Here is a 24,980-nt window from a genome sequence, read left to right as displayed (position 1 = left end):
AATTACAATAAAATTACATTGTTTAAGTGTAATGAGTGACCATTTGATGGGATTAGCTATATACAAATTAAAGTATAATTGAGCTGTTAGAGTTTAGTTTAAAATTGTTTCTTTAAATTGATAAAATTTTATGCAAGATCGACAAAGATGCATGTCGATTTATCAATTAAAATGTGGTAAATTATAAAAAAAAACCTCACATTTGCTACATATTGATAGACCTTTTATAATTGAAAAGTTGCAAAACACGAAAATGCATGTAAAATTGCAAATAAAGGCACAAAAAATGTTCAATATGCAACGATCATACATAGTTTTATTGAAATGAAGTTTTATTTGATTCAACCTGCTATGCATTTGTTAGATTTAAATATCCTATGTAAATGTCGTATATATGACTTTTTATTAATGAATTAACTTTACTATACAAAAAAAAAAAAAAATGCATATTCTATCATCAACACCTCAAATTAGGTTAGAGAAAATGTTTGAGATAAAATGTCTACTCCGTTAAATTATCAAAGAGCAGAATTCTAAAAGTAATGTTTTTTTTTAGTTCATTAAACACATTTGGAATTAAAAGTGAGAACTTAACCATCAATCAATCATGAGAAGAGTTTCATGCATATTAACATATAGATAAGATTTTCATGCTAAATTTTCATCCTCAAAAGTATTTTTCAAATATCATGCAATTACATTTCATATCATGCTTACGATGTCATTAGTTTTTCTCACTATACTAGACTCAAAATTACAAATAGTCATTCTGATGCTCAAGAGTCGAGACACTAGTTAAAAATAAAAGACGCAAGTTACAAACTAAAGTAATGGCCTTATTTATTTCATAAACTTATAATTATAGAGTTAATAAGCTATCGTTAGTCTAATTCAAGTCGAAAAATTTAACAACCTCATATACTATTTGTTCTTCCCTTTTTTCAATTATGAATATTCAAATGTTTTTTCTCATTTGAAATCTTTTCATATATTTTTAATAGAATTCGATTTATTTTACTTTATTTATTTGGGAAATGTGCCCATATTTATTACACTTTTCTCTTCCATACAATTTTTTAATCCATAAATAATTTTTCACTAATTAAATTTTCTATGCATTATTCCAATATTTAATCACCATTCTCTATTCCCAATTCCTACATTAGTTACATTGTCCATTTTTTCTATAAATTCAGATAATTATAAATCAAGTAAATAAAACACACTCTAAATATCACAATTTTCTTAAACCGCTATTTTTTTTTTAAGTTTCACCTTTTCATTTTGCAAACATCCTATTTTCAATTATATTTAATTTTCTTTTAGCTCTTATAGTTACATTTTAAATTATATTTTTCTCCTCGTGGGTCCATACTCCTAACGTATTTTATTATTTCTCACATCCTAATGTTTTAATTTTTCAATAAATCATACAGCCGACAATATATTTTTGTTAAAACTTCACGCACAGAAGTAGGGAAGGGATGAAGGGAGGTTTGGCAAGAATGAGTATAAAATGTGTACACGCCATGGGTGATGGAGTGGGTATGAATTTTAGAGTAGACCCGTCCCATATCCGCCTCATATTTCCTTTAGAATAGATTAGAATTTATGAAACTTAAAACCCCCTAAGCAGTACGAGTCCAAGTGGGTAGTGACAAACTTAGTAGTGATAATGTGATATAATTATCATTAATGTGATATAATACAGCATCATGGCAGTGGGTTTGTGACGGTTTTGGGACGAGTATGGGTGGGTATGGATATCCAAATGGGTGGTGGACAGGGATGGATCTTATCTTATATTTGACGGGGCAGGTATGGATGTGGATATTATACCCGCCACAGGTGGTGGGGCGAGAATGGGCATAAGATTTTTAGGCGGATATGAGTATGGCGGTATCAACCTCCACATCCGATCCGCTCTATTGTCATCCCTACACAGAAGTAAGAGCCAAATATCTTCCTACTCATCCTATAAATTACTCGTACGATAAAAGTGTTACCTTTATGTTGTGCATATTATTAAAGTAGTTCCACCCGTCGTTTATAAAAATAAGATTGATGAAAATGAAAGTCCTAAACGTACTTATGATTAGCATTTAGAAAATGGGGCCTCCCACTAAATTCTCGCCGGGAGATTAGTACATACTTGCATCACTAAAGCATGCATGGAGTGTCAAATTGCCACAAACGACAAAAACTATTAAATAAAAATACAAAAAGTGAATCGAGACCGCATTATTATTATTAATCCATCAAACTGTCATTATCCTTGATGAAAGAATGACCCAATACATTAGAATTAGACATAAAGAAAAGCGACAATATTACTCGTATAAACACAAGTCTCACATTTAGCACTTCTTCCCATCACAAATTCATAATTCACATGTGTACTAGACTACCACAGTACGATCAATAATACCCTATCAATAATACGTATTAATGTAAGCCCCGACAATTCAAAATTAAGGACAATTTAATTGATTAAAATCTTAGAATGGTATCCAAAGACTCACAATTTAACTTACATAATGTCCAATGAACTAACCACTTGCAAGTTGCAACACACTCCACCACAACCATACACCAGTCCATCTCATCCCCCGCCCTGCCCTGGCCCCCTCCCCCGCTCTCCTACAATGAACTAGACCCAGCTTGCCCATCCCATGATATTGCTGGCAATGCCATTATCTACCAGCTTTTTAAAACAATCAAAGGGGCAGTCAAGATTTACCGACACCCACATCTCCCTACTGAATTAGATTCTACCACTCTTCCATATTTTATCACCCCAAGTTTAAAACAGCAATGATGAACCGATTTTTGCTCATCTTAATCATCACAACCGCCAATAAATCCAAATATAGCCCCATACTAGTCCTCAAATTCCCAAAACACCCCCTATTTGTCTTCATGACTCAGAAAACAGCCCTGCAATGAACAAGCATTTAGCTGTCATAAACCAGGCACAGTTCAAAAGAATGCATCACAGCAGTCTTTTCAAATGTGATAAAAAAAGAGTCCTTCCTACTTCCTAAGCGGTAGACAAGTTCACCCCAATCACCAATATTACTAACACTAAACAAATCTGTACACAAGCCTATATATAAACTATCAGCAATTACCAGACCCGCAAATCCCTTTCCTTAACAAATGTCTAATCGTCACCTGATGTATAGTGATAGCATGTATACAAGAAGATAAGGGGGCTCACAGGAAGCAATCTCCGGCCATTACTTCTACACTGTAACCAAAGAAGCAATAAACTTTATATTTCAAAGCTATTGCCATTTGGATTCGAAAATGAAAATATACAGAATACACCTTCCTTGGGCAATGCATCACCATCCTATATAACAAGGACAAGCTATCCCATGATGGTACAGTTTAGACAAGCTATCCCATAGCAAATGACCAAAATAAGTTGTTTGGACTATCCCAATACTTCCCACATGCAACAATGAGGCTCTTTTTAGACAAATACACTTTTGATGAGAAAACGGTTATCCAAAGCTCCACCTACTGTACTGAATCTAATCCCAGAAAATACACCCTTCTCACCACCAGCATTTACAGAAATGCATTGCTACATTACTTTGGGTAAAGAATGTCGTAGTGGCCTGGACGATAAAGCAAGGTTATGTAAGGATTGATCTCCAAGCCGCTGCCACCACTCGACAAGGCAGAGGGTACGAAATCATGGTGATTTACACTAACACCACCAGTATCACAAGAGCTACGATCCAGGTAAACAACGCGAACTGGCACACCTAATGCATCTGATAGAGCAATGATGTGAACATGATCACTTTCTTCACCCATAGGCTCCACTGATGATTTGCAAAACTACACATAACAAACAATTTATAAAATACTAAGCAAGTTAAGAGTCCAGAAAACATTTTCAGATGTTACAGAAATTCGCCTGGCAAAAGACAACTAGTTTCGTACATAATTACTTTTGTTAGCATGAACTTTGCATTGATTGATAAAAGTAGGATAGTGAATGAAAGGGAAACAGCTAACTAAGTTTAGGATGTAGCAAACAATGCAACAAAATTTTAAATTATAAAGTTGAACATATAATTCTCAGGCTACCCAAGATAAACCACAGCAGACTAAAGAAAAGAAAAGGCAATAATACTACCATCCATAAAATTAAAGCATATGGGAAAAAAAAAAAAGAAAAAAAGAAAAAAAAAAAAAAAGAAAGAAAAAAAAGGAAAAAGACAAAAAAAATTAAATACTGATCTAAACCAAACCAACATGCCATTCTTCTATGCAACCAGGAAACAATTTATTAATTCCAAGACAATACCAAGGTATTTTATTATGAATCAACAAGAGGCAATAATTGAGGATAAGAATAAAGATGTCACCTACTCAAATCATTATAAATAGAATGAGAATTCCAGTTTTTACATTGTAGCTGCTTCATTTTTAGTGTAAATGTCCAAATATCTCTTATTCAGGTATATAACTGTTTCTTTTTCAGAAAATGGATCTCAAAGACAGGGGAAGTTATGAACAAGGTATGCCACTGTCCAAAAGGCAACATCAATTGGGAAAGGGAGGGGGGATGCGAAAGAGAATAGATTTAGGTACTATCATGGTTGAATTTGATGGAGTGCATATGGGACATTAACAAAGCAGATCGAAATATATGTACAGCCTACAAGATACAAAGAAACCATTTCTACAATCAATCAATATGGTATAAGTAATTGTACATGTCAATTGCATGGTGAATGTCTATAGTTACTCAGTATAAACAAAGCAAAAAGACAAATATTGCATCTAATGAAAACCAGAGGAAGAACATATTATTTGCAATTACTTGCAAGCACATTTTTCATGGGAATGACCCCTCTTTCCACTATCAACATGCTAGTAAATAAGGGGTAATTAATTTGGGTGTGCTTCAACACCACATAGATGCAACCAAATAGGGATGGATAATGGTTACATACATATATAGAGATTATGCAAATGTTCCTATCAAACCCAAATTGGATCCCGCATAAATAGAATTCCAATACCACGATGGGGAACGCTCATTGGTAAGCCATTTGGAAATTCAAAAATTTCCATCTAGGAAATGGCAAGGAAAACATATAAAATTTTTGAACAGCACATGAAGTTTTTACAATTTTTCCAAGTAATAACACCTTGTAAATCTCATGTCCTTATCTCAAAACAATTATTTTTTTTGAATCGCAAGTTCATCAAATTCTTCACTTATATATGTTCACATTTCGGCTTTCACATATGCAGATATGCCCTGAGGTTCAAAATCATACACAAGAAGTTATTTCTCTATCCATATATCCCCTAGTATCCATCTCACTGTAGTTATCCATCCATAAAGTAACACAATCAACCAACCAATAGTAATTTTAGAAGATGCTCAGCAACTCCTACTTTACTAACAAAACCACACCTTACGAATGAACTCCAAAACACATATTAAAGACCAAATTCCAGATGCACTTCCCAAAATACCTTTTTAATACATCCTAAGGCTGGATATCTACAACTTGATAAAGGTGAACAACAAAAGGGGTTATTTTTGAGGACTTGTCAAGCTGTCACAGATCCCACTCTCAGAAAAATGACTTGATTTGCTCTCCCTTTGCATCAGGAAAGCCTTATTTGTCTTATATCAGGAAAGTGACTACTCCGAATTCCTAGCTAATCATTTCTAAGTAATTCAACTAACTCTCCTTCCCTTACTATCCAACAAAATAAAATAACAAAAAAGGACCTAAATCCACCATCTTGGCTATCTAGCTCCCAAAGATATTAGTACTTTCTAAAGTCAAATAGGGGGTAACTCATGAGCTTAGCACACTAGAAAATCAACCTTCTATAGTTAATCTTGAGGCTTGAACAAGCAAACCACATTAATCAAGTAAAACTAAAGAATTATGATTTATGAATAGTAATACACTACCCACAAATAACCTTCATGCTAGGTATAGACACGCATATTAAAAAACTTAGTAGGGTGAAGTGAGGATGTGAGAGAAAGAAAGGTAGTAGAGGGGACCACATCACATGGATTGAGCGTAAATTTTTCCATTCCAACTAACACAAAGATTTTTTCCACTACACTCTCTTCTTACTACTCATAAAGGATCCCCAGTTAAACAAGCTATCTGACAGAAATGCTGCCAACAAATAAATTTTCTGCTGCAACTTTAAAATAGTTTTTTTTTTTTTATAAATAAATAAAAAAAAAAACAAAAAACAAAAAAAACACCCTAAATGTAAGTGTCTAACTTTCAATTTAAAACCAAAGACAAACCTGATCCACAGTTGCATTATTCAATCCCAGTATGAAGGGTTCAAAGAACTCCGCACGCTTCCGTATCTCCCCAGATGTTATGAATCTAAAGAACATTACAACTAACCAACACATATGTCAATATACAAAGCAAGAAAGGAAAGTCAATAATACATGTTTAACATGTAATATAACCCACCATAATCAGATATTGATTGATCCCGACTCCTCTCAACAAGCTCGTCATGACTGATAGAACAAAAGAAACAAAATGAGATCAGGCTAGCATAAGTTTATGTGAGAAGACATCTAACATATCAACATGAGGAAATAAGAAGCCAACAAAGAGGACCTTATTGAAGCATCGGTCCCTTGAATAACATTTTCCAACTGCTCAAGAAATAACTGTAGACATCCGCCACAAAAAATTATATAAATTAGAGCAAGAAAGTAAATTTCTACACTTGTGACAGAGAATAAAAGACACAAAAAAGCTTATTTTTACTTAGTTGAGGCGAACAGTATAGTGGTTGGACACGAACGTAAGAAAATGAGCAATAAGATCATGGGACTAATATCAACCGCAGCATGTAAGGTATATAATGAAATTCCTTTTGATGGTATATAGAAATGGGAAAGTGTATTCACCCCAAAAAAATCTTCAAACGTAAAGTCCGCATAGCCAAGACTCTGGAGTGTCTTCCGGCACTCTTCAACATTAGCCTTGACGCGATCTACCTCAGCCTTATCTTGAGTTTCTAAAATATGCTCCTAAAATCAAAACAAAATAAGAAGACAAGAAACTAAAATGGGTAACAAAAAGAATACACTACTAATCACATATCCACGGAAAATATAGGCTCCTACCAAGTATGAGAACATGAAACTTCTGAAAAAGCAATTCCCATCTCCTCGAGTTCGCCTAATTGCAGAGTACTTTTCATCAAGAATCTGCTCAGCAGATAATGAGAGTCATTTATAATCATCATTTTTTATATATAGTTATTACGCACTCAAAATCAAACACAAAATATCAAAAAAGAAAGCGAATATAAACCTTGATCTTTTCAAGCAGAATAGAACTTCCTGATTGATATTCAGCAGCTAAAGCAGAAAGAGGTTCCTACATAAAACAAATGCATCCAATCACAAAAATATGGTTCAATCAAATACAGAATAATCTAAAATTTAGGTTACAAGTTCAATCAAAAGAGGGCCTGCTATAACAATGATCATTCAAGATTCAATTAGTTAATGACCTAATTTTGTCGTAAACATGAAATTGGGTTAAGAATTGTTGCAAACTTGCAATCAATCAAATCTTAGGGTTTTGAAAACAAAGAAATTAAGGGATGAAAAACCTTGTCGCCGAGAAAAGGGATTTTGTCGGCTTGTTCAGCGCGAATAGCGGAATGTTGAAGCATGATATCGTCGTCCCTGAAATTCTCCCAATCACCAGCAGCAGCAGCAGCAGGATTGGAGTTGCTTTCTTCCTGTTGTTTCGCCATAGATTTCGATTTCAAGCTCTTCTCCTTGATTTCTTCGAACAATTCTAAGCTTCCTTCTATCGACTGAGTTTTCTGTGTTCTTTTTAATCGTCCACTGATACTAGCCTACTACAGTATTTGTATCAATTTTATGTTGCAACGGATTTTATCGTTGAATTTACATGTGTCTAGTTGTCTACAGCCCATTAGGCTTTTACGGCTTTACTTAGAATTTAATTGTCTTTTGCGGCTCTCCTTACACACCAAGTAAAGTATACAATTACTCATATTGAGTATTACACTTTGGACACATATAATCAATATGCCTGATTGAAATACATATGTTATTATTATATACAACGTAGTCTTTTGTGAAATATATTTATTACACGTAATCTAAATGCAGTTACCTCTTTGATGTAATGTGGTCTTTTGTAAAATGTAGTGGGAACAAGGTTACTCATGTATCAACAAGAGTTTGCTCAAATGATAAGCAGCTTGATATCGCTTAAGGGAGGTTTTGAATTCGAGCATCACCAAATGCAGAAAATTCTTGTTGAGAGACCCACCCACCATAAGTCAGGTGTGCAATCCCAATCAGATCCGGATATAGTCTGAACCATAAGTCAGGTGTGCAATCCCAATCCCAATCAACCATATATATATTGCTCATGAAGTAACTCGTATCCAACCTTGGGATATTAGAAACTCATAGGCCGGTGAAACATGATGGAGGTAGCTTCAAAAGATATAATAATATATCCCTTTGCTAATTGAAGCACCTAAAATATCATATGCTAATTAATTATCGAGGGTGTGTCAAATTATTACTCCGATAATATATAATGTAAAGATATATGGAGAAATGGAATTATATTGCAACATAGGGAGTGATTTTTTTTCTTCCTTTAAATCACTTTTAGATTATAGATGATTAGTTATAATAAATCTCTATTAATCGACATATTTTGACCTATATTTTTGAGTTTGTTCTCTCCTTTCTAGAAAGGGTTTGTAATTTATTGTAATCTAGTTGGTTCGTTGATGAAAATTTATGAAATATCATGTTGCTGTTACGTTAGGCCAAATTGCTGCTGAAAAATAATTTGTTGATGACTAAATCACTTGATCGCAACGTTTAGAGACAAAAGTGAGGAATCATCGAATATGCAAGATTGCAAGCACATCTTGGCAGCAATTGCATGAAAAAATGGAATCAAAATTTTCAAATTAAAAGTCTTTTCATAAATTTACCCTCGGAAGGGTATAATGACAAGAATGCCAAGATACAAAGTTAAAAATAGGAAAATCAGTAAAAGGAGTTCAGCCCAGGAAACCTTCTCCCAGCTGCTGTAGAGCTCTCTTCTATCTTCACCACTTATATACACCTAGAGAGTATATATTTACGAATACAGTGTATTTATAAGACTCAACACCAATCAAAATTTCGAAGCTCCAGTTGTTGCTCCATTTACTAACTCTCCTCATAATTACATGCACCGAGAGTAAATTCTCTCAACGCGTATGGTTAGATTTATCTTATTATTGTTGATATTAATCGTGCAAAGACTGCATGACCAGTGCCTCACCTCACCCCTTTGGTCTATTTATCCACATCCTTTTCTTTAATTCTCCCTCTTCATCCTCTCCATTTCCTCCGTAAAACACTTTTGACTTTTAAGTTTAGTTCACTGCTCAATCTGATTCCTTTCCCGAGCTTGAAGATGATTCTCCACAAGAATATTCTTCCTTGCTAACAACATTAGGTGGGCTCTCTAGTTGATTTTCCTCATTATTGTAGGATCTTGATTTACCAGGTCTAGATCTAATGTTAACACCCATGGGAAACGGCACCTGTAATTTTTTTTAAAAAAAAACCAGGAATCAGAGAGACGATGCAGGGTTACAGAATCACCCACCCGTCACAAATAAAATATACCACGCATCACCAACAGGATCAACATCAATATTAAATTATTAACCCAATGCAGTTGAAGAGGCTTTGTAAAATGGGACAACATTACCGCAACTATAATTGTATATACAATGATAATATGTGTGATAGGAAAAAAAAAATTTAGGGAGAAAGAGAAAGAGGAGCAAAATAAGTCAAGAGTTGGTAAAATATTTGCTCGATGATAGCTTGGCGATGCTCATACCTGATCACCAGCATTGGTGCCATCGCTGTGGAAAAGAATAGGTCTGCATCGCTTGTCCTCATTCATTAAGCTAGAATTCTGAAAATGAGCAACAAGAGCAGCTTTCCCTTGTATGCGAGCGTAAGCAAGTGATGCAACCTTTTCACTGTTGAACTTTTCCCATTTCTTCCCATTTAATGTCTGCCCATTTCAAACTTTCAGGTCAAAATACACTCAGAAGTAAGCAAAAAATGAAAATTTTGAATTAACAAGCCACAAGTTAAAAGTTGAAAAGAAAACAAACCTCATAGCATGAGATGATATGGCTAGGATCAATCATGTTGATAAAGGCATAACCCACATTGCACTTGTTCTGCATAACATGAGGATAGGTGTTAAAGAAAATACAGTCCACACAGAGAAAACAAAAGGTAATTTTCGTTTAGGTCCTGTCTACACAGCATAGGTAGTCACCAGATAAAAGTAAACTTGCCTTAAAATCAATTGGTAAATAGATGAAGTCGTAAGTTCCACGGTGGCGTTCATCAATGGCAGCCATAAGCATCTTGGATGTATATCTACAAACACGTATAACATGGTAGGGAGCAAATACAATCAAACATGAAAAATGTCAAATTTAAGATACTAAAAAGCAATTCACTAGGATTGATTCAAGTAGTCCATTCCAATTTTATGGGATATATAGCATATATAGATTACTTATATAGTAATTTGATTCAAATAAAAAGGAAATTCTACGTACTTGTTAGGAATATTCTTTATCATAAGAGTGGTTCGATTGTCTCCCCCCCGCCTAATGCGGTCAAGATCAAGTTCATATAGTTTCTTGTTGTCAGCTTGAGCGGAAGAGCCATCACTTCTACGGCTTCTAGCACGTTCAACATGATGTTCAAATGAGCCTGCCATGTTCATCTGGTTCCTGGGGGGATAAATCATGCCTCTTTGATGATGGGAATTCAGAACATTTCTAGAAGAGATTGGTAGATCCAAGCTGTTTCCACCGACATGAGAAAACAAATTATGAGAAACAAAATCCATGTGGTGTAGAGGGCCGCCTGAAAGTCTCATATTCCCTACTGGACCCTGGTGGAAGCCAGATGCTTCAGGCGACCCCCCTGGATAGGAATTTTGCCTATCCCAAAGAGAGTAGTTAACAGCTGGTGCCGATCCCACGTGATGGGGTAGAATTGAGTTCAGCATTTGAGATGGTGATCTAGTGAATCCATGAAGCTGATGTTGGTTTTGAGGACTACAAAACCCATTTGATAGCGAAGGGGAGTTTGGCCACACGAAAGCTGGAGGTTGGTGGTGATTAGTATTACTCCACATGTACTGATGCCCGGGAAGAGATCCGCTCGCATTCCAAGATGTAGAAAAACCTAACAGAATTAAAGGTACAATATAAGGAGTTTAGACATCCATCTGATTGATCTGAACCAAAATAAGTAAATTTCATGCTCTACATGCCAAGATTGACCAAGGGATGTTCACAAAGGAAATACACAAAGCTCAAAACACACATACCGTTACACATTTCGACATTTGAGCTTATTCGGCCCAAGTGATTATTCTCAACCCTTTCCTGTGGCAGGGAACTAACTGTAGCAGGCACGTAACCGTCAGAATTGCAAGAAGCACCATTAGCTAAACCATCACTATACTTCGGAGTTGAGCAAGGATAAAGAGTTGGCAGGCCTCGAAAATCATAATTTACTTGGCTGGCTAAATTTCCAGACTCAGAGAGCCCAGCTTGATAGCTTCCTGATTCAGCTCTGAGAAGGGATGGTAAGCCATTGGGGACACTAGAAGAGATTTCATGACAGGCAGAATTATCTACGAATGAACCCAGAGTTGCCTGTATGCCAGCACTTGTACCACAACTAGTATCGCTTTCCATGCTAATAGAGCTGATGGAGCCAATTGAAATCCCTGAAAATAATGTTTCTAACATTTAATAAAAGAGTATCACCCCTTCACATGTAATCAACACTGAACAAGTAAGAAAACTTCCTTACCAGCACTACTTTGCTGTCCACGAAGACTGGATTCCTCTTGCTCCATATCTGGGGGCAGTGGTTGCATTAAACTGCATGAAGTGGAATAATAATCAAAAGAAAATAAAAGCTGAGGGAGAGAGAGAGAGAGAGAGAGATATTGGCAACGTGCTACTGAAACGTAGGTTTCAGATAATTTGTATTATACTTAGTATTTAGTAACATGAATTTTTGCTTCAGCAAAATTGTGGAATTATACTCAGACTCTGCAGAGAAATCTTTAAAACTTAATACCTTCGTCTTGCATTTCCAGGACGACTTGGCTCAACCTTTATCTTCTTACCAGCAATATCACTTTGGTTCAATGCACAGAGAGCTTCATCAGCGGCTCTGACATCATAAAATTCTACAAACTTTTGGTTACTTCTGTGTAGGATTTCCCGTATCTGTGGTACATAAATGAATTGGTTATGCCCATTTATAAGTGGTACATGTGCACTGAAGAACATCAGACACAAAAAGTGTTAGCATGTGCAAAGAATATCTGACATGCTTACCTCCTTAACCTCTCCATAAGTACCAAAAATCTGACGAATATCATCGGTTGTAACAGAAGCATCAAGGTTAGATACCACAAGAGTTCCTTGGTTTACATCCTTATCTGAAGGATTGTCCTAAACAAATCAATCATGGGGAGGAGGAGCATGAGTGTATTCCACTTTCGTAACTCTACTGAAGCCAAGTCAAATGCATGAAAAGCTGAAAGTAAATAATTATTACCTTTGGGATTGAGTAATGTATATCAAGCCTCCTTCGTCTCAAAGGCTTATTTTGAAGTGCCTTCATTGCATTCCTTGCTGCTCTAATGTCAAAGTATGAAATCATTACAAAACCCCTATGTTTGCAAGCTGTATACAGGGTGCGGATATCTCCATATTGCTGCAAGTTTAGGACAAACAATTAGATTAAAAATCCTCTGTCAAATTTCACAGCTGCAAAATCGAGACAAGAACATAATTAATTTGACTACATTCCAATCATCACGGGTGATAAATAAAAAAATTCCTACACTTACCTCAAAGAGAGCCTGCAACTCGGAATCCTCAACATTGCTATTTATGTTTCTCACAAACAAAGTGCGGTACGGATGTTCTCCATAAGGATGTTCCCCATTAAAAGAGATACTAGTTCCAGTAAGTTGTCCATTAAAGCTGCAAGGAAATTCAGAATTCCTTTGTACTGCAGATGATGTATCATCTCCTAAATCCATCCCTCCAACACTACTAAAAAGGTCCAAATCTTCTATGCTATCCTCTCCCCTTAGTTGAATATTACTTTCAATCCCATCAACAACAACTCCAGAGAGCAAATCATCATCATCAGGAAGCAAATTTCCTATGGTCTGGGCCTCAATTTCCTCAAGGGACTGAAAAGGTTCTTCCTCCTCATAGTGCGAGGCAACAGTATCACCAGAGTGACCATGGAAGTCGTCATTTGAAGATAGTTGCACTATAAAAATGAATTAAGAAACATTGAGAACAGATTAGTCATTCAGCACAGAGGAGCATGAGGATTCAACATATAACAGTGTCATGGGAATTTGAGCTAACATAAGATAATCAAAATGAAATCACTGTGTGGGAGAATCACATAGCAGAAAAGTTAAGTTTTAGCATCTTCTCATGTAACAAAAAAAAAAGACACTTACACTTTCGGGTAAACAACTCAGACATTGAACTTGAAAATAGCCCATTTTCATAGTGAGATATTGTTTTATTCTTCTCCCATGACTGTTGTGCATTAGGATTTGATCTAGCGACAGGACTAAGGTCCATAGAACTCCACAAATTCAAGGACCGACTAAGAGCTCTCTCTGCTCCCACTGCATGTCTTTGCAAACTAAAGCTGACGGTCTTTTCAAGATTTTCAGGACCATTGGTTGCTAGAGAATCCACATGTACTAGTTTCTCTAAAGGTGATCCAGCAACAGGAATCCCGCATGAAGTGCCAGCAATTGCATCTGTCTTCATACCTGCAAAATTGATAGTGAAAAAAACATCATTTCTCCAACAATAATTTCAGGTTTCTTAAGTACATGCAGAGAAGAATGAAATTAAACCACGCTAATAATAAAAAGGAGGGTTCATATAGTGACAAGCAATCACATCCTACTTTGCTGGCCGAATGCATGGGTTTACAGCATGTTTAGCATAGTGTTTATGTGGTGGAAATGGAATCAAATATGAGTTTCCACTACTTAAATCTGTTTGGATAGCACAATAAGAGGGAAAGGGTAGGCCGGGAGGTAGAGTCCATTTTCCTTCAATATCCTCCCATTTTAGAGGAATGATGTTTATTAAAAATGGAGGTTTCCCTCCCCTAATGCCTTATCCAAACACGGGTCTCATCCAAACAAAGTGTTAATGCTTGTTGTCATAGATGAGGTAGCACAATCCATTTCCCGAAGGTAACAAATGGAGGTTTCCCTCCCCTAATGCCTTATCCAAACACAGGTCTCATCCAAACAAAGTGTTAATGCTTGTTGTCATAGATGAGGTAGCACAATCCATTTCCCGAAGGTAACAAATGGAGGTTTCCCTCCCCTAATGCCTTATCCAAACACGGGTCTCATCCAAACAAAGTGTTAATGCTTGTTGTCATAGATGAGGTAGCACAATCCATTTCCCGAAGGTAACCTTTACCACTTTTCATAACCTTTCTCCAACTCCCAATGGTAACAAAAATGTTTCCCTCCTTATTCCCGAATTTTTAATACTAGGAATCCATTTCTCCTTATGTCTACCACAACAAATAATGGTAACACTTACATTATCCTTTTCTTTGTAAATAAATAAATAGCATACCCTTTCTCCTTCTTATATTCATACCAAACATGCACTTACAAAATAATCTTGAACTTATGCATACATAGCACATCCAGACATTGTTTGATTTACAAATTCCATTAAAAATTATCCTTTCATTACCAATGATATGTTTCACTTTGTTTGTACCTTAAAACTCCAACTATATGTATTTTTGGTTATAATCTAGTTTCCTTATCAATATTGTTTGGTTCATTGAAAGAAAATCCAAGGAAAAAAATGAGCAACACATTCAAGGTATGGGATGGCAGACTGAATCCTGAATTATCACCATCAATTTCCCAATTCCAGTAAAAAAAAAAAAATGAATGACTACTCCAATAAAGCATGACAAAATTCGCTATGTACATTAACAATTGAACATAATTGTCGCTACATCTCTGCATACTATGCAATGACCATTAAAGGACCAAATCTGCCTACATAATTGATCAAAAGGTAAAACGCAAAGAAAGCTGCTGATGAAAAAGGTAAGAAGATCAAACAAGGCCTTAATTCATAATTCGCATGTAATTATTACCTTCAATAACAACTTTCCATACGAAGTTTCAGATAAAATTTAATGAGTATTACGCTACAAAAAATTGTTCAAGCAATTCTAAGCAATCCCTCCAAAACCATTCAAAAAATTAAAAATTACTATAATCCCATCAAAACCTTCAATAACTACCTTAATCTAATGATCTCCACAACAATATTAAATACCCAGCTTTGCAAATTTAATAAAAGTTAATATTTTAAAGATTCATACTACTCAATATCTCGTGCATTTGTACATGTACATTCTAGTATATCTTTATATTAAAGAACTTGGTATTAAAAAAAAAAAAAATAAGAATTACCGAAGTTATTGATGTTCCAGAATGGAGATTGTCTGTCGGCAGGAAATTGAAGATCCCCAGAGAAGTAAGGTGATGCAGACAAACCCAGCTGATCCATCATTTTTTTTTTTGCTTTTCTAGTTTTTGATAAAAAAACCAACAAACCCAATAATCCAATTCAATTTAATCACAACTTCCAATATTGAATTTCGGGAATAGAGAGAACCCAGAAAGATTAGAGAAAAAGAAAGAAAGAAATGTATGAATAAATATTATAAATAAAAAGAATAAATTACGGCAAAAGAAAAGGAAAATGGGTTGAGAATTGCAGGAGGGGTGGAGGGATCTAGGAATCTGTGCCGTGCAACAACATCCAAAGGCTTTTGATGCTTAACTCTCTCTCTCCTCCTTCGTCTCTTTGTTTCCCTGCATTGCACGTTAACCTTCTTCCCTTCCTCCCCTACCTGCTTTTCTTTTCTTATTTTATCTTATTTACGAAATGTTTATTAATTCGAACAAACTTCTTTGACTTCGCGCCAAAGGATATGCCCTCGCTCGCTCGCCTGCCTCCGCCGAGAGACGGGGGAGGGAGAGGGGGAAGAGGGGGGGGAGGAGGTAGAGGAACCAAAGATTGCTTTTTCCAACTAAAATTATTATTAACTAAAATAATTTGGGGAAAATGGATATCAATTTTTATTTATATATTGCGCGAAATCATCGTTTGGATCATGGAACACAGAAATCATGTAAGAGAGAGAATCCCCCTCCAAAATTAAGTACTTTTTTTTTAAATAAAAAACTTCTCTAAAAACAACAAGGTATGGAGAAAGAAGAGGACACAAGATGTGTTGGTCAATTTTTTTTCTTCTTTCTTCTCTTGTACTTTTATATATTGGTCTAGACCGAAAAAATGGACCGGATTGGACCAAATTTGTCGGTCCGGTCTCCAGGTCAAGATGTCTATTTTTCGGTTTGGTCCGGTTCAAAACCTTATAAAAACCGGTTTTGGACCAAATCAATTATTTTGTTTAAAATTATACATAACAAGCTTGGAAAACTTTAGTTGCATGAGCTTTTTTGTACTTAAACATACAAAAAAAGACGTTAAAATATTGTTTTTCCTTTTTTCCGAGTTTTCCATAAATTATTTGAAATTTAGAAATTTTTTATAAAAATTCTAAAATCGGCCTAAACCGGTCATGTGGATGACGATGGAAGCGAGGTGGGAGGTATTTGCGTGAACCGGCTTTTGAAGAATTACGAATACCGAACATGTGTCATTGTGTGTCAATGTGTAGAGGCATTAGTCATTAGTTATTTCACTTAACAACAAAATACTAATAAATCGCTAATTGAGAATTAGCGGTTTACTATATAATTTTTATATAATATATATATATATATATATATATATATATATATATATATATATATATATATATATTACATGCTGAGTTGGACGGTATGAGGGGGATTTTTTTGTAAAAGGGGTGTAATTTGGGTATTTTTACATCTTTGAGCATTTTTTTATGGAAATCACCCTATAATATTTAATTGAGGCAATACTTCTTTCGTTTCATAATAATCGCAACACTTTGACAGATACATATGCGATGCACAACTTTGACTAGTAATATTTGTAAGGAAATTTTGTCAACAAATACCAATTTAAGTCTCCGTTTCGAAAACAACTATCTTTTAATTTTTTTTTTTATAAAACAACTACCACAAAAATGTAAAAAGTTAGAGTAGCACTACCACATGTAAAATTCCGGCAAGAATCTCCGGCAAGTGGGTCCCACTTTCTACATTTCCCTCCAATTTTTTTTCTCTCTCCTCTGTATATAACTACAAATGTTCGAGCGTTAATTGAACAAAATTTCCAAAAAAAATTCTCAAATTTTCTTCCTTTTTTCACCAATTGAGCAAGAGGAATAATTTCTTGAAAGCTACCTCAGGTAATTTGAGAATCTTATATGCTAATTTGGATTCGAAATTGGGGAAGATTGGGGAAATTAGGGTTTCGCAATTTTTTGTTTTTTGGGTAAATTGAATGGATTTATTCACATTAGGGTTTATTAATTGGTTGTTATCCATGTATTTGCAGGAATTTGCGAATTGAATCATGTCCAATTCATCCTATGAATCAGCTCGTCCTTTTCCTGGTAAGTGCTATTGTGGAATCCTCCCCCCCCCCCCTCAAAGTCGAGACTTCTTGAACCAGCACCAGTCCCGGAAGAAGGTTTGTTGCTTGTAAGTTTTACGATGCCTATACTGGTAGGCATAGATGCAAGTTTTTTGAATGGATTTATGTAGAGATTGTGGAATGGCAAAGGGTGATTACCAACCAGCTAATGTTGGAGAAGAAGTTGATGAAGACAGAATTTGCTAATTTGAAGCAAGAGGTTTGTTTGCTGCAAGATCAAAATGCAAGATTGGTTGAGAAAAATGAAAAATTCAGTAAGAAATTGAAAGGTTCATCCTTGGAGTTGAAGAACTCAAGTTCCCCTACCAAACCAGGCTGCAAGACAGTGGGTTTCTATGTTGTAATTGGGATGATGATTATGTACTTAGCATTTGTTTTTATGTTTTGAGTTGTTGTACTTAGTTAATGCACAATCAGTAAATGCCACTAATTTTGTTATAAATACCGTGGGAGTGGCATACTTCAAATGATATGTGCATGTTTGGTTGTAATTGATGATGATTATGAAATGAAAATGCAATGTTCTATTTTGCAAATAAAAGTTCAATCATATAACACAAATCTGAGAATTGTTTTAGGCCCAAATGACCACAAAAGATCTTAATTGTTTTAGGCAAAATGACACACTTAATTACATCATTGTTTGCAAAATAAGCAAAAACTTTCTCGGTACTATCACTGTTGTATAAAACTACAGAACTTAATACTAACAGACGCCAACTAACTAAACTAAGCCTAAACTATCAAGGCTTCCAAACTCCTTGCTTTTTCTTAGTTGACTTAACAGGTAGCTTAGATTTGGGTGGCTATTTTGAAGGCTGCTTTGGTTTGGCAGCTTGTTTAGCCTTTCCTGTTGCTGAAGCCTGGGAGGAAGGTTGTGCTTGATGAAGAGTGACATTGGAAGACCCTGCCTGACTGCATTGGGGATCCATGGTTTGAGTCCCTACAGCTGGTACATCCTGCATCAACAAAGGAATACATAAACAACAAATTAATAACCAAAAATAATTGTGAAAATCAATTATACCACAAGTACTTAAACCTGTCTCAAAACCCTTTCCATTTTATTCTTCCTTCTCGAGACAGTCCAAGCGTTTGTTGAAACTGGTCTTCCACCTTTGTCTAGTGATGGAGGGGTAGGAGGATTTTTGCATTTGTTTTTGTAATGCGCAGCAACTCCACAATTTGAGCATTTGTTCTGTCTTTTTGGGCTCTTGATGAAACTTGACTCTTCCTCCTCTCCTGGCTCTTTCCTTCTCATTTTCAAGGAGGGTCTCCCTAGCATCTTCTTCATTAAAGTTGGTAAGGGTTGAACCATGTTGGATTTCTCCCACTGCTTCATTCCTGGAATAGGTTTGATTGTTGGGGTATAAGCTTCCAAGTATGTTTGCTTTGTGTAGCATTCATGGACATAATCTTTAGGCTTGAGTCTTTTTTTCACAATACATGCCCATGCATGAGGACATGGAATACCAGTCAACTCCTAGTGAAAGCATGTGCATGTATTATCATTTAGGTTGACTACCAACCTATCACAGTCAAAATCCACCTCCCACACATCAAACCTAGATGGCACAACAGTACACTTAGCTGCATATGATGCAATCCATTTGAACACCTTATTCACATAAGGCATAAACCTCCCCTCATGAGCTTGAACTGCCTCCCACTTCTCTGTGTTCCTTCTCATAACATACCTTCTGATCCATTCAAGGTATGTTATGACAGGCTTATCTCTAGCATCTATGATCACAGCATTAAAGGTCTCACAGAGGTTATTGAGCAGCATGTTTGACTTAGAGAAAGTGCTGAAAGCATGCCTTGCCGCTGTGGTGGGATAACATCTAGGTAGTTGAATGCATCTTGATCTAAGAGCCTTATGCATTCTAGTTGAGCATCAAAATCAGCCTAATCCAAACAAGTACAAAGGTAAACAATATCATCATCACACACACACAATACTGTATATGGACATAGCCAATTCTAGGAAAAGCTCAACATCAAATCAGTACCTTATTTGTAGACCTTGCTGCCTTCCAAAACAGCTCTTTGAAAGTATCACCATGGAATCTAAGCTTGAAATTAGCCCAAATGTGTCTGGCACAAAACCTTACTTCTGCTTTTGAAGCCACCACTGCAATAGCTTCAATCAGGCCCTGTATGTATTTGCATTCACATGTCAAAGTTACATTTACTGTTATGACAAACCAAAAACCAAAAAACATCACTAATCTTACCTTTTGCCTGTCTGACATTAGTGTTAGTCCATGGCTATGTTCAAATCCTGTGTCCTTCAATAGCAAATCTAAAAACCAAGTCCAGCTGTCCTTCACTACTAGAAATAGGTTGATTTACGACGGACTATTTCCGACGGACACTTAATTCCGTCGGAAACGTTCGAAGTTCCAACGGATTTTTATTCCGTCGGAAATTTTCGACGAAATAAAAATCCGTTGGAATATAAAGGTTTCTGACGGAATATTCCCTCGGAAAATAACTTCCGGCAGAATTATAATCCGTCGGAAAAATTCCGACGGAATATTCCCTCGAAAAATTACATTTACGGTAGAATTAAAATCCGCCTGAAAATTACCGAGGGAATATTCCGTCGGAATGGTAATATTTCCGACGGATTTAAAATTACCGAGGGAACTTCCGTCGGAATGAAGGTAATTATTTTTTTTTTAAAAAAAAAAAAACCCTTCAAACCCTTAAAAAAAAGAATCCGCCCCCTTCCCCTTCATTTCTTCCATTTCTCTTTCTCTCTCCTCCTTCTCCTCCTCCTCTGTCCCTCGTCTTCTTCCTCATATCTTCTCCTTCTCCCTCATTCTTCTCCTCTCTCGTTCTCGTTCTCCTTCTCCCTCACTTCTCCTCCCTTATCTTCTCCTCCCTGTCGTTCTTCTCTTCTCCCCTTCTACACCATCAACGAACAACAACAGGGACCTCAACGAACAGCAACAACAACCAACAACAGCCGCCAACACCAACAACAGCCGCCAACACCAACAATAGCAACGTCAACGAACACCAACAACAACAGAAACGAACAGCAACAGAAACGCCGCCAACATAAACGGTTTTTTATATATTTTAGATTGTAGATCTAGCCTTTTTTCCTTTTTAATTCCGATTTTAGTTAATTATTGATGTCATTGTAATGTTAATGTATAATTTTTGTTAAATTTATGTACATTTATATATTTCTTTGAATTGATTTGGTTAATTTTTGTTGATTTTTTATGATAATTTTCGATTTTTTTTAGGAATTGATTTGTGTGTTGGTTAATTTTTTGGGAATTAATTGTTTCCGATTTTTTTTTCTTTGAATTGATTTGGTTAATTTTCGATTTTTTTTGGGTGTTGGTGGTGTTTCGGTGACAAGGGTTGGGATTTGGTGGGGTACGGTGGTGGGCTAGTGGGTTTGGGTGTGGGTTGGTGGTGGTCTGTGAAAGTGGGATAGGTGGTGGTGTTCGGTGGTGGGCTAGTGGGTTTGGGTGTGGGTTGGTTGGTGGTGGCGGTGGGTGGATGAGTAAGGGTAGGTGGGTGGATGAGGGTGCTTGGTGTGTTGTTTTTTATTTTTATTTTTATTTCTGGGTGGGGGGGGTTCTGGGTAACGGTGGTGGTTTACGAGGGGTGGTCTGGTCTGGGTGGGGAGGGGGGGTCTGGGTGTGGGTGGTGGTGCCGGAGGTGGCAGGGCTTTTTTTTTTTAATTTTTTTAGCAGTAGATTCTGACGGACTTTTCGGTGACCGGAATACCTCTTCCGACAAAGAAATTCCGTCGGAATAGTGTTTTCCGACGGAATTAGCCGTTTTTTTCCAACAAAGGGTTTTCCGACAACCGGTTCCGACGGAATTCCGTCAGAAACGGCCGTTTCCGACGGAATTCAGGGGGTTTCCGACAGAATTTTTCCGTCGGAAATCACCTGTTTTCTAGTAGTGCTTGTTTTCAACCTCCCCAATAGCCCATGCAACTGGGAATATATTATTATTCCCATCCTTACTCACTACAATCATTATTTGGCCTGGAAAAGCACCCTTTAGGTGACAGCCATCAACACCTAGCAATGGCCTACAACCCCTTTTAAATCCCACTTTGCAAGCCTCCAAGCAAACATACATTCTTTGAAATAAGGGGGAGGTCTCTTAATTCCTTCAATCACTACTACGGCACTGGAACCAGGGTTGTATTTTAAAATTGCATACCCATAGCAAAAAATCCTTGCATACTCTTCTGATGCATCTCCATACAGTATCAGTTTTGCTCTAGCCCTAGCATACCAAGCCTTGTAATAACTGATATGTATGCCCAAATCTTTGTACACCCTATCCTTAAATCTTGCCAACTTCCAAGTAGGATTTGACCTCCAATCATCCAGGTACTTCAATGCAAGCCACTCTGAGTTCCCTTTTGAATTTGAATGAAAAAACCCACAAGTATGGTTTAGGTTCATGGTCTTCACTTGAAGAGTGGATTCACCTTTCAACTGTCTTAAATATATCCTAAAATTGCATTTATTTTCATCACCACACTTACACTCTTTCAATTTTCCATGTTTTTTTATCCCAAGGACATTTACACCTATTCCTACAATATGCAATGACTCTATTGCTACTGTTGTGCAACAAATAATAATCATAAGTATTCTCAATGCTGTGATTCCTAATTGCATTTCTAACTACATAAACATTTGGAAATTTCAAACCAATTGAAAAGTTAGTTTTGCTCTTAAAATCTACCTCAGGATTGAAGGTTGGGTATGGATCTACCTCATCATCAGATCCATGTAAACTTCTCAACTCCTCAGAATCATACTCAACCTCCTGCACATCACCATTGACCACATCTTCTAGTTGCACATTGTTTGCATTCACTTTGATGTCATCTTGTGCTGTGGGTTGAGATGTACCCTCTCCATTTGCCCTGACTGCAACCCTTACAGAGTAGTCTCCCTCACCATACTCTTCACCATCATCTTCCTCACATGGATCAAAATCAACATCAAGGTCAGAGAACCCTGACTCACTTGACCACTGCCCTTCATCACTGCAGTCAGAGTCACATCCTAAGTCAAGCACTCTCTTTGCTTTCTTGTTTCCCTGCCCTTTCTTCTCCTTTTGTACTCCCTTCCCTATTTTCTTCTCCTTCTATACTCTCTTCCCCGTCTTCCTCTCCTTCTATACTGCCTTCCCTGTCTTCTTCTTATTTACAACAACACACTTTCTTCTGGGTGTTCCAGTACTTAGAGGAGATACAGATGCAATATTAGGGTTGGTAAAGGTAGAGTTGTTGTTCAGAGAAGGAACATTGGGCTCAGAGGTAGTTAAAGGATTTATTTCACTATCTATGGGTTTGTGAGGAGTGGAGGTTGATTTTTGTTGAGTGGTGGTGGATGTATGAGGCACTATTGGGCCTTTTGTATCTAGTGAAGCCATGTGTTCTTCAAACTCCCTTTTAGTGACAACCACAGCATCTAAATCCACATTTGCACCACTTGCTTTAACAGGAGATACCCTACAACTTCTTCTCAAGCCAACACTCTCCTTTTTAATGGGTTTAAGATTCTTTGGAGGTGATTTTTTGGTGGGGTTGGACAGAATTTGGGCTGCCGGTCTAGGTGGAACATAATTTGGATTTTTGGACCTAACATTGGGGTTGGGCATAATTTGTGGGGTTTCAGGTTCAACTACAGCCCATATAATCACCCTGTCATTCATATCCCTCCCATTAACCAAATTCCTCAAGTCCTCTTCTGAATCCAACTTCCTCCTCCCATTTGTCAAATTTCTTCCATGCAACCTATACCATACACTGAAGTTCATAGGAACTCTTTTCAGAACCAAGTCATAAGCTTGTATCACTGTTCTCCTTATAGTGTTCACAACCAACTCCTTCAACCAGAAACTCAACTTCATAAACATTCCTCCCCCAATGTACTCGGTTTTTCCCTTTTTATATTCAAACACACCCCCTACCCATATATTCATGTCAATATACTCAGGAACAGGCCTACAATTAAATATTGTTTAATCAAATTTCAATTCATTGTTTATTAGGCAGTTATAAACACATGCAAAACAACAACACATGCTCCTAGAGAAACCATGATAAATTTTGAATTTCGAAGTGATTAATGTTATTACGAAGTTGATTTTATCGTTCCGATGAATCTTTTAATTGAAAGATGTAATTAATGATTCGTTATTGAGAGAAAAGGTATTTTTCAAAAAAAAAAAAAAAATTATCTATTTTTGTGTTTTTATATTATTTTCTGAGGCTGAAAATGATGTTGTTCATATTCTGATGAATGTTCTTTTTATCATTTTTGAGTTCCATATTTATTTTTTAATTATAATGAAATATGCTCTTTGAGTATGATCAATATGTTCTTTGAGTCTGTTGTTCTTTACATTACATTACATACAATGCTCTTTAATTTATACTCCCTCCGTGTTTGGATAAATGAAACGTTTTGACTTTCACGGAGTTTTAGGAAGGTTAGTTGAATTTATTAAAAAAGTAGATAGTGGGGTATAATTCTAAGGAGAGTGAAAAAAGTAAGGGGGTTTGTGGGGACCAATAGTTAATGGAATATTATTTAAAAAATAAAGAGAATAATATTTAAAAATAAAGAGAAGTTACTAAAAAAAGAAAACGTTTCATTTATTTAAACATGGCCGCAAAAGGAAAACGTTTCATTTAGTTAAACACGGAAGAAGTACAGATTAGGAATTGTCATTCCTCTATTAACCTTTGGAAAATGATTTTTCAAAAGCTACAACCACCACCAAATTTCAACTATACCATTTTCATGAATTGTCCTTAGGAAGATTGGTTTTGTTTCAATTTTTCTCAAACTCCTAAATGGAAATGTATCTTTATTATGGGGATGTGGCGCATTTGGAAATTAAGAAATGGTGTTATTTTTAAAGCTGATGTCTATAATTGTAGTTTTGTTTTAAACAGATTTATTAAAGATTATCAAATCAACACCTTTGTTTTATAGGGCAGTAGGAAGGGAAAAGAAAAAGCTTTTGATCAACCAGGCCCTTCAATAATTAAACCTCCATGATGGAACCCTTCAAGAGCAGGTTTTTTGAAGCTAAACACAGATGGAGCTTGGATTTCTACTGAAAAA

General features: G+C 36.2%; 2 protein-coding genes across 2 annotated transcripts; both read right to left on the bottom strand.

The window, feature by feature from the left end:
* Positions 1-2,226: 2,226 nt before the first annotated feature.
* Positions 2,227-7,966, bottom strand: LOC110711902 (ubiquitin thioesterase otubain-like). The gene is made up of 8 exons (XM_021890343.1): positions 7,654-7,966; positions 7,350-7,415; positions 7,160-7,243; positions 6,941-7,063; positions 6,645-6,697; positions 6,492-6,541; positions 6,314-6,414; positions 2,227-3,852 (listed from the first exon to the last, which is right to left on the bottom strand). The coding sequence occupies exons 1-8, from the start codon at positions 7,798-7,800 to the stop codon at positions 3,598-3,600; spliced, it is 879 nt and encodes a 292-aa protein (XP_021746035.1). The 5' UTR covers positions 7,801-7,966; the 3' UTR covers positions 2,227-3,597.
* A 1,016-nt stretch (positions 7,967-8,982) lies between these two features.
* On the bottom strand, positions 8,983-16,495 carry LOC110711893 (protein MEI2-like 4). Its single transcript, XM_021890336.1, has 13 exons — positions 15,660-16,495; positions 13,641-13,964; positions 13,008-13,441; positions 12,713-12,871; positions 12,490-12,606; positions 12,227-12,378; positions 11,954-12,024; positions 11,463-11,867; positions 10,681-11,317; positions 10,411-10,495; positions 10,222-10,290; positions 9,939-10,118; positions 8,983-9,633 (listed from the first exon to the last, which is right to left on the bottom strand). The coding sequence occupies exons 1-13, from the start codon at positions 15,757-15,759 to the stop codon at positions 9,475-9,477; spliced, it is 2,892 nt and encodes a 963-aa protein (XP_021746028.1). The 5' UTR covers positions 15,760-16,495; the 3' UTR covers positions 8,983-9,474.
* Positions 16,496-24,980: the final 8,485 nt, after the last annotated feature.

The sequence above is a fragment of the Chenopodium quinoa genome, unplaced genomic scaffold, assembly GCF_001683475.1.
Source record: "Chenopodium quinoa cultivar QQ74 unplaced genomic scaffold, ASM168347v1, whole genome shotgun sequence".
NCBI lineage: Eukaryota > Viridiplantae > Streptophyta > Magnoliopsida > Caryophyllales > Amaranthaceae > Chenopodium > Chenopodium quinoa.
This window is presented reverse-complemented; position numbering and strand designations above follow the sequence as displayed.